We start from the raw sequence: 14,823 nt of genomic DNA, 5'->3' as shown, positions 1-14,823 counted from the left end.
AAAGTCAGCCCCTTCCAAAGGAATATTTTGGATAGCTGATTGTATATTTTCCATTTTTTAATACAGTGCGTAACTCTGCATTCAAACAGTAATAAGTTGATTGTACATTCGGCTCACTTTCACATTATCTTTATCTTATAGCTTATTTTACTTTTTATGATCACAAAAAATATTATCAATGTTTGTACCACGGTATTATTGATGGAATTGACTGAGATTCATAGAAAACAAAATCAAAATAACATGTAATGTACAATCTACTATTTCAACCATTATTTTTTAAGCGGCTTCCTTGTACTTTTCTGCACTCGTGAGTTTGGAATAATGTGGCAGCAATTCTCTTAACTTCTTTCTATACATGTATGTACATTTCCAGTATGATTATTGCTTGGCTAATATTCAGGTAAGATTATGAACTGGTACTGTTTGAGAGCTTTTTGAAAAACATTCCATTTTTTAAATGTGTTTGGCAATAAATCAGGATCCAATTACAAATGTAATTTGACTGTAAGGCTGTAACCTGTCAGGGTGTAACAAATATTCAGCCCTAAGTAAGATGCTTCAGAAACTGGCCACTAATTTGCATTAAGTTGGCCTCAGCTCAGCCGACGCTCTCTGCTCAGGGTAGCAGCAACCGGCTGCTCCCGCAGTAACAGCTTGTCGTAATTGCTGCCTTCCATTTAAAATGAATGACTCTTGGCTTCTCTTGCTGCACATGAATCTTTCAGAGTGAGTAACACCTCAGGCCAGATGTGAGTCTGAAACTAAAATATCTATGTCCAGACTTAAAGAAGTGAAATTTTAATGGCTCTGCTACATTTTAAAGTGACTCCCGACGTCCTTGTGCTCAATAAAACAGAGCACAAACAACGTCCTCTGTTTGATGTCTGCTTGTACATCTATCATCAAGGGATAAATCACCATAGTCGACCACAAATGTCACAATACACAATAGTGTTCCAACTGAAGCGTTTGGTCAAAAATGTATTCCATGTCCTGGAATCACACTCGTACTGAACTGTACTCGCAGTGATCAGACCAGTAGCCTGACTCTGAAATAGCTTGGAGATGGTGCCATGCTGTGCTTTGAAAAGTTCCATGTTGTGCTCTTGCTTGGCCTTTGATTACAGTCAGGAACAGGATGCTAAGTTTGCCTCACTGTTTGTGGGGATTTTTAATGCTCCCTTTCTGGTCAGCCTGTGAGACCCTCTCTGGCATAGTGAACTGTAGAATGCTTTTTAATGCAGACACAACCTTACTGGCCTGGAAGCATGTTTCTTTTCTTTTTTTTTAATTTATATTTATGTATTTTTGTGCTCAGACAGCTTTTACTACTGTTGCTTTGGAAAAGATGTTGGAAAAATGGACCAAAACCACCTTCCTTATATAATATAAAAGATCTAAGCTTTGATTTAACCCAATTTCCTTTTTTGTAAGGAAACATAAACTGTAATGATACTGCTGCTGCTACTGGGCAGTTTTCTAACTCACAGAAGATGATAAAAGTGTTTTCAGACTTGTTAGTGTTTCTAAGTGTCAAGCCCTCTGGGGTGGCAGTAGTTGATAGACATCTGAGAGCAGGCATAGCAAGCCTTAATGAAACATAGCTAACTGAAGCATAGCCCTGTTTGAGGCACTTTTTGCCTTCTGCACCACAATTCAATGGGTCCTTTCCTGACCCATACTGCATCCTTCCACCACATATCGTGGTTAAACAGACCTAAATAAAAACATCTCCTTGATGGATGTACTTTAAGCAGGTTAGTAAGTATGGTAATATAGACTTTCAGTATCTTTGTACTTGTTCTGTGCTGTGTGAATCACAGTGTGTACCCTGATGTCCGATTCTTTTTATTACTCCACTGCTCAGATCTTTTTAACAGCTGCTGCAAGGACAAGGCCCAATGACTTGATGGTTGTGGGAGACAGTCATGAGGAAAAATGTCTTCAGAAAAGTGGAAAAAACATATTTTTGTTGAGATGAAATGTTAAATTGTGTGTTGCTAACACAGACGGAAACCAACTCTGTTTGCTGTCTTATTAGTTTCTAACACTTTTGTCTCTGCCACATGGGGTCATCCTCATTTAAAATTGATTCAGAAAATGGAAATTAAATATGCACACGAACATTGACCTAACTCAGACTTTCTCTGTTATTCTTTTAATCCAAATTTGCCTCGCTTCAGGCACTCATACCTGGTTCCTTTATCGTGACTCTGTGGCTCCAAATAACCATCAACAAGGCTTTAATGAGCCTGGCTAGATGCCAGTAATGATCCTGGCTCTAGCCCCAAGAGAATGTCCCTCTGCATTTTTCCCATATTTCCCCCCCGCTACGTGCCACTAATGAGTCGGTGGACGACGGGCTGCATATTCTCTGTGGCAATATTCTCCTTAGATGGTTGTCAATTGGCTAACCTGCTGTAAATGGTCAGTAACCTTGAGGTGGTATGAATGATGAGTTATTGAAGGAATACAAGACTGATGAGCTGGTGGAGCTGACAGTTTTGCTTTTAATAGCCAGTCAAGAGATCCCACTGGAAAGATTAACTATGTTGGATTTGGGTTGTTTGCTCATGGCAGACATGTGATACTGTGGTACTATCCCATCAGTTGTAGGGGGATGAAAATAAACTCTTGTCATCATAATGTTTAACCAAAATAGTCTCACGCCCCATGAATACCAGTCAAAAGTTGATTTTCTTGAAACGTTAGATTGTCTGAATCATTGCGTTTATGACTTCAGTTGTTGTGTTAAATAAAAAATGCAATACATATAAACTGTGGTACAGAATTACCAAGGATATGCATGAGGTGTTTAGAAATCATGTCCAGAGAGAACCAGTTTATTTTTCAGCTGTTAAAAAAACACTTTCAAGAGTTTTCACTGTCATATGTACTTTAAAAGAGGTGTTGCACCAAATAATGAAAATGCTAGATCTTCAGTGATGCACTTAAAACAATAAATATAAAAAATATATTTAAAAAAAAAATCTAATTTGGGTGTTCCTCAATAAAAAAACGTGCTAACTGCCCTTCAGCAAGTTTGCAGTACAGCGAGTACCCCATTTATTTATAGAAGAAAAAACACTTCCCTGTTATAATTAAATGCATATTTCTCATTATTTCTATTTAATGATTTCTTACAATTAAAAGATGTGTCATGAAATCTGTGGTGTTCAGCGGAGGCTGAGAAAGTAATTCATCTTATAAGAACTTGGTTCATAAGCAATAAGCAAGGACTGTAATGGGTAGAGTTTTACTTTTACTCACAAAAAGCTCTTTTCTAAAATTAAAAAAACAGGTGGACGACATCTTAGGTGAGGAGAGCGACAACGAGAGTGATGGCCGGGGGAAGGAGAAGCCAGGTAATGAGGAGGTGGAGGATGAAGAAGAGGAGCAGCAGCAGCAGCAGCAGCAGCAGCAGCCGCAGCCGCCAGGTGCTGGACAGATAGAAGGAGATGGCCTTGATGCTCAGGTGGTGACCCTGGAAGACAGACTTCAGACGCCGTTCAGTGAAGCCGGTCTGCTGGGTGGTGTGCCAAGGTGAGACACAGAACATCATAAGAAAATCCACATTTTGATCTCGTATTTAGTTTTTGTGTTACCCCTTCACTCCTGCTTTTTGTTATGACTGCTACTGCTTCAACAGCCCCCTTGAGTCATGGATTCATGGATATCATATATAAATTTTTACTACCTCCCTTTTTTGTGTCATTGCAGTTTGCACTCTTCACTTTCAATGTTGATCCTCTGCTTCTTGCATAAACACCTACTGCAGCCAGCGAGCATTCAACTGGGATTTCATTTTTTTTAAATCTGATGCATATTTTCTGGTCCTCATCCTCCACTGTGTATCATCATAACACTGTTTCATCAGCGAGGTTATGCTAGAGCTAGATGGTCTGGTGTGTTGCCATGGAAACAAATTAAGAACAGACATCAAGCAGGTGAAGAACTCTTGAGTCTCTTATTGGTCAAGGACAAACCTGAGTTGAATTCGAGCAGTTTGAATCAGTCTGTATTATTTTGTTATTTCCCTACATGGAACATATATCAATTAGTTGATATAAAAAAATGTACCCTGAGGATAATCTGTAGTGAATCACAATTGATTCAAAATCATCGCAATGTCAAAAGCGCTGGCATAGACCCCAGAATATCCAGAATCCAAAAATCAATATAGATCTGGCATTACAGCTGTCTCTACATTTACATGACTAAATATCAAATATACAGTATAAAGACATACCTTAACGTCTTTATACATATGTAATGTCTTACTACTAGGCTGCACCATTGCAATTTTTTCTCCTTATATATGTCATCAGAAAAATCACAGATAAAACAGTAATGGATGTAAACAAATAAAATTCAATAAGATTTTTGGAAAAAGTTTCATTTCAACTTAATTTCACAAGGTTTCCACTGCTCTTTCTTCCAGACTTGGTTTTCCTGTCTGTTCAGCCTCACTGCTCTGATTGTCAGAGCTTTAAAAATGAGACACCTTGTCTGGAGTGTTTTTCTACACCTGCATTTACTCTCAGACACCTTTCCTCTGGTTGTGGCTCAGCATTCACGGCTGCCCGGGCCTCAGCTGGCAGCCGCAGCAGGGTGATGAGTTTTTTTATTTATTTTTTTTTTTTCCCTCCCCTCTCCCCTTTTGGACATGTCAGTCCATCTGTCACCTGGTCTGACACGTTTGGTTGCCGCTAATGAGACCAGCCAGAAATACACTGTCCACGGCATTGTTTACTTATTGTTGAAAACCTGAGGTAGTACAACTCCAGTCAGCGCAGCGGGGAGGAGCCGCACATGACACGTTTCTTGAGTGGAAGAGGGTAGGGTGGTGTGGACTTGTAATGGCAGGTGGGTTTTTGGGTCCTTCCACAGATGGATGCCTCTGTCACTCTTCTGTCAGGTTTATATTTTTTACACACAGTTCCCTTTCCACTCTTTGTAAAGAACGTTGCAAACACAGAGGATGGTTGCTTGGTGGTTTAAGCAGCACAATGCTGGTGGTGGAAGGTTTGGCCAGAATGGTGTGATAGCTAGTGATGTAGTATACAGAGGTCATCTTGCTGGGGAGGGTCGTTCTTAGTGTGTTGTTAAAGAGTAGGTTAGTTCTGTAACACTGGAACACACTGTTAAACCTTCTCTGAGCTAGGGTCGTCAAAAGTGTTGATGCGTAGATGTTTTCAATGTTTTCAAAAAGTACCAGAGTGGATCTACTATCATATTTTAACCCAAGGCCACATTGAAGCAAAGACGTAGAGGAAAACCAACTGATCTTCAACCTGTAGCTGTTGCATCATCTGCCCAGAAGCAAACCTGCTTCATGTCAGCAGCCTGATGATTAACAAAGTGCCGCCATCATTATCAATAGTTTTCTCTTCTTTTTACACACTGTTCTGGCCACATTTTATTTGTTTACATCCACTACTTGTATCAGTAAATTCATTAAGTTCAATCGGTATTAAATGTTATTGAGCATCATTTTTTGTAGCATCATAGTCTAAAATGTTGGTATTGTTACAAGCCAGAGGCTAACACAACTGAACACCAGCTATTTAGAGGAGGGTGCCCTGTAGACTCTGCCTGCTCTCACAAATCCATTAATTCGTCATTTTCTTTAGGGATATAGGAAAAGGCATATAACTGTATCTCACATCAGTGGTACCTCAAGTCTAGTGGAACCACATATACAGTAATGGAGCAGGCATTCACATAAAGGTGTCCTTGACACCTTCTTGAAAGCTTAAGCAGATAAAATGTAGATGTAAGACCGGGTTCCTTTCTACTTCTCTCACCTTGAGCGATAGTTATTTGTTCACCTTGACTGATTGTCACCATTTCCTATATCTGTCGAGGCGCACTGCAGAGACGAGTGTTGAAGTAGCATTACTCATGGAGAACTGTATATAGGTTTGCTTTAGTGCCCCTTTAACAAACGCAAAATGATATTAAAACTTCATCAAATATGTCCAGCAAAATCACAGATTCTCATCAATCGAAACATCACATGTTATCAAAGACAACTTGGCATCAAATCATCCTATATGTCAAATATAAGAAGCATATCACTGTACACCATTTTAGTGGGAGCCTTTATAAAAACCTGTCTGTCATTAACATCTATTTACTGTCGATCTGCCAACTGCATTTATGTAGTTCTCTTGTCTAATAGACTAAAGAGCTTGTCTTCACTGTTGCCCAGTAAGCCATTAGAGACAATTTCAAATTGATAAAAGTCATATAGCTGCTTCCTGATTTAGATGTGACTCTGTGGGACCTTCAGATGCTGGCTTAATCGCTTTCATTCTGTCAGACTCCATCCCCGGCTTCAGCACTTTCTGATATTTGGCACGAAATAGTCATCCATCTGTTGCTAAGATACTGTAGAGATGTGTGTTTTCCTCTTGCCATCATTCAATGTCTGCTCCTGCCTTTCTTTCCTGTTTCTGTCTGAAGTAAAGAAAAAATCTGTTCTGTCGCTCCATTCAACTACAAACACTGCAGCTAACACAGGAAATGCAACCATATCCACGTGATGCACTGCTTCTTTTGTATACATTATGGCAGTTTACTGCAGACAAACATGTTTTTTTGTTGTATTGACTAAGCATGGAAGAATTCACAACCACAGTACCAGGTTGAAAGGAAGAGGTACTATGTGTGCATAGAACCAATGTTGCCACTGATTGCAAATCGAAATAATTACCTTCAACAAAGGTGATTTATTTCCTTTCGCATTGTTATGGATACGTCATATTCACAGCCAGTTTTGAGCTCTTTTTATCTCCAGCACGAATCTGCACTCAAACAATGCCACTTTTTTGCCCATTAAAAATCTCATGTTGTGGTTGATCACATGTACCAACCTGTTTTGTTGAGAAAGTGCAAACAATGTTACTGGCTGTCATCATAGACAGTATGTAAAGTTGGATTTCTCCCCGAAAGTGGAGCCAAAGGGTCTCGATCCCCACCTGGTGGCTGGCTGCAGTATAGGTCATAAATCATGCCTTCTCCATGTTAGTGGATGGAACATGGACTAAACATTGCAGGTAGTTCTTATCGCAGTGATGTATGTTCAAGTGCTATTTTTCTGGTTGGTGAAGTTTTAATAAAATATTTGATCGAGCCTGGTCGAGAGTGTGCATCGCAGACTGACTCCAAATGCTCAAGATGGCAGCATTTGTATCTAAGATATTTTAGCTTCATGTCTGGAGAGTGGGAGGAAGTGGAGACGTTGCATCCATCTTCATATTCATAGTTGTCATTTACCTGCAGAGCTAGATAGTTAGACCCTCCTCCTCTGTATGATGAAATATGAAGACATCACAGAGTCTGTGGGAGCTGACGATGACTCAGTAGCAAATAAAATCACATGAAGGAAAAGGTCTTTTGAGATCCAGTACTAGCATTGGCAAGCTTGGCAAACAAGCTTCTAATTTTTGTATTGAAAACAAATTTAACAGGCTGATACATTCTCCCAAATGTAGAATGTTTCAAAAAGAAAGCATGTATTAAACCAATATATCATTTGTAAAGAATAATACATTATGTTAACTTAGAAAAACCATGCATCACCAGACACTGTGTATTCAGTACAGTGCGACTAATCCTATTTATCCTGTTTAGTAAGAGCCACTGTAATCATCATCTACTGCTCTTTTTCACTTATGTTTAGTTTATTTATTAAAACATTGAAGTTTTAAAAGAAGTTTAATTTTCTCCATTTTTGTTTCTCCTTGACTCAGTTTCAAAGCCATTTTTCTCGCCATATTTGTTATGAAGGACTTCTAATAGGATAATTACTGAAACAAAGAAGTGCTCATTGTTTCGAGGTCAGTTCTGGGTCCCTTTGATGCAGGACAAAGTCAAGGCTAATGTGTTTCGAGTGAAACCCATTCACCGGTGTCTGTTCTAATTCAAATGCAGAACAAATGGAAAAGGTTACCGATTTTTTTTTCAATCAAAATCAGCCTTGAAGTGGCTTAACCCCAACGTTAGGTCTGTTTTTGCCTCACAGACTGAAAGAGAAAATCCAGTCAGCTGTGATTTCAGCCCATTTGTGAATGTGTTCGAGGTGAATTATTAATGGATAATGTGCAGTTGAATTTGGATGAACCAAAAATCTCCCACAAGTCAACAGAAACTCCTGTTACATCCTGAATGAGACAGTGCAGTCACAGCTGAGTGTGAAACTTGTCAGACTGGAGTGATTACATTTTTGTGTCCTTTTGTGCCTTAGCTTAAACTTTTCACATTACAGCGGCTTCAGAACGAAATGATTTTTTCCCCTATGTCTGGTATGCATTTCATACATGATAAATTGGTTACAGTTAAAATTCCCGGCTTAAAACAAAGAAATTATTGAAGTAGTATGAACATAATGAATAATTAACAGTCCTCCATGGTAGGATCATAAACTGTGATTCGTCTATCAAGGCATTCTGTATGCAAGGCTGAGTGCCAGATCAATCTTTTTCCTCAGACACGGATGAAAGACCAGAATCTTGTTTTAGATGTATATAAAATTTACGACTTCATTTGTTCGAATTCCAATATTTACCATTATACTTGTGAACCTGATTGAATTTGCGTATTATGCACACTTGGTTATGTTGAACGTTGACAGTTGTCTGCACATTCAAACTAAGGTGGTTTGTTAGAAACTCCACTTACTATACAATATGTGATGAAAAAAAAAAATGATCGTGTCAGCTATTGTGCACAACATGTTCAAGTCCATTGTAGCTAGAGCTGCAATAAATGGATCTAGGATTGTAAATCCAAATACATTTTAACTGTAGGTGCCGTCAAACAAGCCTTTACTTTCTGGATCATCATCTTGTTTTGTAATTTTTACCCCCGCCACCTGTCCGTTTGTTTGTTAGTTAGTTGGTTGGCTTGTAAGTTAGCTGATCCAGATAAATAGGCAGATCCAGTAATCTTTCTTTAAAATTGTGAGATAAATATTTGTTAATTTCTCAGAAAATGTTTAGGGGCGTTATGTTAGCGGACCAATATTTATGAGTGTTTGTAATTTGGTGCAGATCCAAATAAATGGATCTAGTGAATTGAATGCGGTTTCATACGGTGACTGCTGCGTCAAGCTTTTAGTGTCATTTGGAATTAAATCCATGCAGTTACATATCCTAAATACGGTATGTTGTGTATTAGATTAGATTAGATCAGATATACTTTATTCATCCCACAACGGGGAGATTTACTTATTACAGCAGCAGAAAGAAAGTGTAGTATACACTACAGAAATTAAAGTGGAAAAGGCAAAAACACAAAAAACAGACAGAAATATCTATAACCTACACAATAAACAAGAAAACAATCAACCTGCAAACAAATACCATGTAATATAAATATGATTTTATAGCACTTGTAGCACTCACCCGGTGTACAGAATTCACAGTATTGGTAACACAGTATTCTGAAAACATTACCATGATAATACCATTCAGTATGTATTTATTTCACTAGCTTCGGCTTCAGAACGTTGCTCCCATTTGGCTGTGGGTATGACAAGCAGTTTTACATGATGGGGGGATTGCACAGCTCAAAGCTCTGTTTACAATAAAAAAAAGTTACGATTCTGGATCCTGCAGTCTGAATATGACAGACAGAGACTTCCAGTGGAGGATTAGCAAGCTGAACTCTTGGTGCAAAGTGATGTACAGCTCAGGGATTTACACTTTCTCCACCAAAGATTATCACAACCGAATGCAGTATGCGCTGTGTGAGTCAGGTCGCCCTTTTTGTCTTCTCATTGATAAAGTCACTGCTAAACGAGGACGGAGAGAAATTCTTTAGAAATCATTGGGAACAATTGGTCTTTAATTACTAATTAAAGTATCAAGAAAGTCCAAATGGAATCCAATTAAGGTGCCAGTGAGGTTTGTTTCTCTTTGGCACTGTGCTGTTTTGAGTCACCATTAACATCAGGTCTGTGTTGGCTGTCAGATGCTAAGACGTATCTGGGACATTTCTTTTCACAAGTTCGTAAAGTCGTCATTAACTCCTGTCTTCCCATTTCTCACCCTTAACTTTTTCCAGCCAATACATTCTCTTTTGAATCGTACATATTTTCCATGGCTCAGTCAGATTTTTTAATTTTTTTTTTTACAGCAATTAAACCCATTCACTCCTCTCACACATGCACTGTTATCAGTTCTCACATTTCATTTCCTGCCTCAGCAACCCCCCCCCGCGGTGTATTGTTGGAGCGTATTTATTTTCGAGTGAAAATGAAAGTGGAAAACTTGTCAGCTTGAGTGAGCATGTTATTATGACATTGCCAGAACAGAGGTGATGCAGGAGGCAAATGGGCTGTGAAGTTTTTCCATTCAGATCTTCAGACAGCGAAATCTCAAAGTCAAAATGTGTTTCATCTTCTCTGACCTGCATCGATGCTTGTCTATCAACTTCAATGTGGCGGTGGTAGCCTGATTGGATCGTGGCTATGCTGTAACTGTATGTGACTGTGCGGTGCAGTGAAGCCTCTCTGTGTTATGTTTACCATCACTCTGCTCTTTGGTAGAGCACTGAGCCTCGGAAAGAAGGAGGGAACATAATGTGCACCGACAATTGCAATGAAAATGGCACAGGGGCTGTCTGAAGAATGTCAGACCACAGCGTGACCAAAGGTAACTGTGGCTTTACTGTAGCTTTTATATAGCGCAGATAGGGTTTTATATAGAGAGGTTTATAAATGATACAAAAATATTTAGTGTTGCCTTTTCTTTAATTGTGCAGCAGCTGATCTAAATCTGTTGTTTGTTTGGCGTGTTAATTATTTCTCGTCATTAGTGAGTTCTCTTTAAACAATCCTACAATATACTGTCTCTTTTTTATTTTGTGTGTGCTGGACATAGTTGCGGGGCTTTTTATTAACTGTCTATGATGCAGTGTTAAGTTCATTTGTGCGCAATGGCTGGCTGTCACTCTACATTCGAAATTCAAGTTTATTAATTGATTTAAAGTCATCCTAAACTATGTTGATATTCCATTCATTAGTGCCCTTGCTGCCTCACTTGACAAAAAGTTATGCCTCAACAATAATTAATCTGAGCGATCTGGAGGCCTCTGCAGGAATGCTGTTATGTTTTCTGCTCAGAGTCACCTTCCTGTCCTTGGCATTGAGATAAAATCTGATTTGAGACTGTCTCAATTCTCAAAGAGAACAAACCTGACATGACTGCTACTGACCCAGCCTTTTTATCTGCTTCCATATGGTATAATACTGAGATGCTGAGGTTGGTTAGTTGTTTCTGAAAACCTTATTTATCTTTATCTCTAAGTTGTAGCTTTTCCAGGAACTCCAGCTTTAAACTTAGGTTTGAAATTCAATTCAAAAAAGGGACAGCCCCAGTGCATAAACTCAGTTCAGTAAAATATACCTGTGTCAAGTAGTAGCTGAGATTTCCAAACTTTCTACTCTGGTAGAAAATATTTAAGACTGCTCACAGGAGAGGACAGAGCTCCTCTACAGACTGACGTCCCTCGGCTAAGTCTGAGCACTCTGTGTCTTTTAAAGATTCCCGAGGATAAGCCAGTGATTAAATTGTGCCCTCTGGTTAATCAAAGGCTAGATGTACAGCAGAGCATGAAGTCGTGTCTTCAAAGAGGTACTACAGTCTCTGAGCACCGATTAAACATGAATGAGATGCACAGCAGCCCCTGACCTACCAAGAAGCTCGGGCTCATTTCTTCTCTGGCTTCCCGCCTCCCTGCCCTCCCATGTTAGTCACACATCATCCATTTTACTTGTCACAAGTTGGACTCGAATGAAATCAAATGATGGTCTATTTATTTGTTAAGATTAATGATTCCTATTTAAGATCCCATTTCTTTTTACAACCCTCCTCATGTAAAGTTTGGGGTAGAGATGTTCTAATACCATTTTGCCCTTTGAAAAACTGATTCTGATACCTGGACTTTGCTTATTGGCAAATATTGAGTACACATCTGATACCAGTGCATTTTTTGAAATAGCTCATATGACATATTTAAACAGCTGTATGCTTTATATTGCTGTCATTGGTACATGGCCTGGCTCAGGTTAAACCCTCTGAAATACATTCAGAGAATTAACACCGTAGAACTTCCTTTCTGTTCTCGTTTGACAGTCTTAACTGAAAATGAACACATGAATAAATCTAGGAATGAAAACAATTAAATCCTTTAAATAGTTTTTAATGTGCAGCCACACTGTATAAAAATGAGATCTTTTAAGTTTTATACAGTACAGTAACATTTTAAAATGGTGCAGCTGCAACATCAAAACTAAATAAATCTAGGAAGAAACAAAAACTTGTGCCACCCATTAAAACAGAAGCCTTGCACATGGTACATGTCAAGGATTTACTTGTGGGACTTTCCAGTCTGAAATATAGCCAAATTGCTGACATTTTTGCTAGCTCTGGCTAATGCAACACTGGAAAAGAAAGTTGCAGTTTTATCTGGGTGGAACTAATTTACTTTGAAGATGTGGTAGAGGATCTTATCTTAGTTTCATATAGTCGCCTATCCTGACATTGGAAGATCTAGTTTGGGATAAGGAGAGCTCCAAGGCCCATCTTTCAGTAGTTTCCTTATCTAGCAAGAAGAGCATATTATTGTGGATTATTTCAGCCTCATATTATAAACAACAAAGCCTTTAGGCTGTTGTTTCACCCTATGAAGGCCACTGATAATGAAACAAGTCAGAATTACACTTTGCAATTTCCTGCCTACTTTATTTCTTTTTGCTGCTGTAATGCCCCAGATTCACTGTCGGGATTAATTAAATTAATTTAACCCAGAATATTCTCCCAAATTGTATTGGACTGAATAGGCTGAATCATGAATATATACTTTTCATTCATGCTGAAGTTGAACACAGAAATCCTAACACAAGTTTGGTTCTTTTTGTAAGCTGTGCTTATTAAACAAGATGGGGAATAGAATGCATGAATATGTTTCTTTTCAGTCTGGGATAAAGACTCAACCTGCAATTTTCTGCCTATTGTTGTATTTGCTGTTATTTAACCGCAGGCCTGTTTTTATCTACTGAGTATAAAAATGTTGATTCCAGTACATGATTGAATTGTTTGGTCTCTACGTGAGAAAAATCCCATGAACTGATGAAATACTGTAGCTTGTTGTGATTTGTTTTTAATGTCCTGCTTTTCAAACCAGTCCAGCTCCAGGTCAGTTTTGGTAGATTTCTTTATCAAAAAAATATCACTCTACCTCCGATTTATTCAGATGTTACATCAATGGTAGAATTTACGTTAATTAAAAAAAACAATCGTGACATTCGAAGGTTGGCACTGTAATAATGAAAAGCTTCCTGTAAATCACAGTGTTTAATCTAAAAAAAAAAATCCTGTTACCACGTTTTTCCTTTACAAAGCTTTAAAAAACACTAAACACTAAACAATTCTAGAAATTTCCCAAGGAGACGTTTAACTGCGTCAAAAAAATTCCATTATCTCACTTTTCACTTTGACACCAACATGCACATGCTCAGTGTGATCATTTCATGAAGTGTGTTAGTATGGTTGGGGATTATGACTCATACGAAGCTGAAATGCTTTTATGGAGAGAGATGTTTTTAGTTTTAAAAAGAAAATGCGTCAACATGGATGTTGCCAGAGACAAAGTCTCACACTGAGTTGATTACTGAAACATTAGAACTCTTTGCCAGAGTGAAAACATTGCAAACAGAACTTTGCAGAGAGAGTTATATTTTGGAACATTAAGTTACTGGTGCTAGTTCCAGTTGTCATTATCGCCTCAATGTCAGCGACTAACATTTACACCTCTTACAGCTTGTTAACACATTAGAATCTATAATGTGTTTATTTGAATTGCAAATGAAACTGTCACATTCGAATGCACAATCACTGATAACTCTCAGTGTGCAATTTAAACAGTAATTTGACACAGCGGACGAGTGCCCTGCTTACATATCAATTAACTACCGTCTTCCTCTCACTGGTTTGTTGTAATTGAATGTTATTGTGTGACACTCATCAGTATCAATTCTCACGAATAAGGCTCAGAGTTTTCAGCTTCACAGAAAATAAAAAGGAAATTGAATTTTCTGCAGAGACCACACTTCTGTGGGACCTCACACTCTGCACCAGCCACTCTTGTAAATGTCTTTATCTGTGCTACATCAGCTTGTTCCACTGCAAGTTGCCATGGAGGCTGTTCTTAAGTGATATATTGTTTGGAAATAAAAGGTGCCCTGGGAAATGTCTCACATAATGGTGCATGCTCACTTTTTCTCCCAGTGGATGCTCTAGTGGGACCACAATAACACCCGAGGCACATTTTAGAAATGGTTTCAACCAAATGGCGTATGTTTGTTAAACTAAGGGCAACATAGCACAGTAAAGAAGAATTCTGCCTCAGGCACCTGAACAGATTTTTAGCCGTGTTACCATATGTGCTGTTTGTGCTGTTTTAGCAGTATTTGTTCTACACCAGGTCTTTTGAATTATTAAAGCTTTCACATATTTTTTTCCTAAATACTTTATACATTCATAAGAGATTTCTTATGGTCTGTCACGCTCTCCAGGGCACTGTGCTATTTTCTTTTAGTCAAACACCTACAGTCGTCACCGTTTGAAGATTCGATTTAGGTGTCCTCGGATCTCACACTGAGCTGGTGTATTGGATGAATGTAATGCCATCTAGAATAAATATTGTGTCTAGACTGCTTGTTTGAAGTGGTTGAACTATGGTTTCCCTGCAAGACAGAACAACAGGAAATAATGTGCCATTAAAATCCAGACGGCAGTCATTCTAGCTGCG

The 14,823-nt window shown here is 38.5% G+C and overlaps 1 protein-coding gene across 2 annotated transcripts in view; it reads left to right on the top strand.

Moving 5' to 3' along the window:
- The window catches only part of ctdp1 (CTD (carboxy-terminal domain, RNA polymerase II, polypeptide A) phosphatase, subunit 1), a 63,228-nt gene that overhangs the window by 30,768 nt on the left and 17,637 nt on the right, over positions 1-14,823 (top strand). For both annotated transcript variants that reach the window (XR_002202877.2, XM_020090811.2), the window contains exon 12: positions 3,305-3,546. Coding sequence is in view for 1 of the 2 variants with exons in the window: in XM_020090811.2 (XP_019946370.2) it covers positions 3,305-3,546 (242 nt within the window). In the remaining variant the exon portion in view is untranslated. The remainder of the gene's footprint in view (positions 1-3,304; positions 3,547-14,823) is intronic.

Source organism: Paralichthys olivaceus, chromosome 20 (genome assembly GCF_024713975.1).
Source record: "Paralichthys olivaceus isolate ysfri-2021 chromosome 20, ASM2471397v2, whole genome shotgun sequence".
Classification (NCBI taxonomy): domain Eukaryota; kingdom Metazoa; phylum Chordata; class Actinopteri; order Pleuronectiformes; family Paralichthyidae; genus Paralichthys; species Paralichthys olivaceus.
Note: the sequence above shows the minus strand (reverse complement) of the source record. Positions and strands in the feature narration are given on the sequence as shown.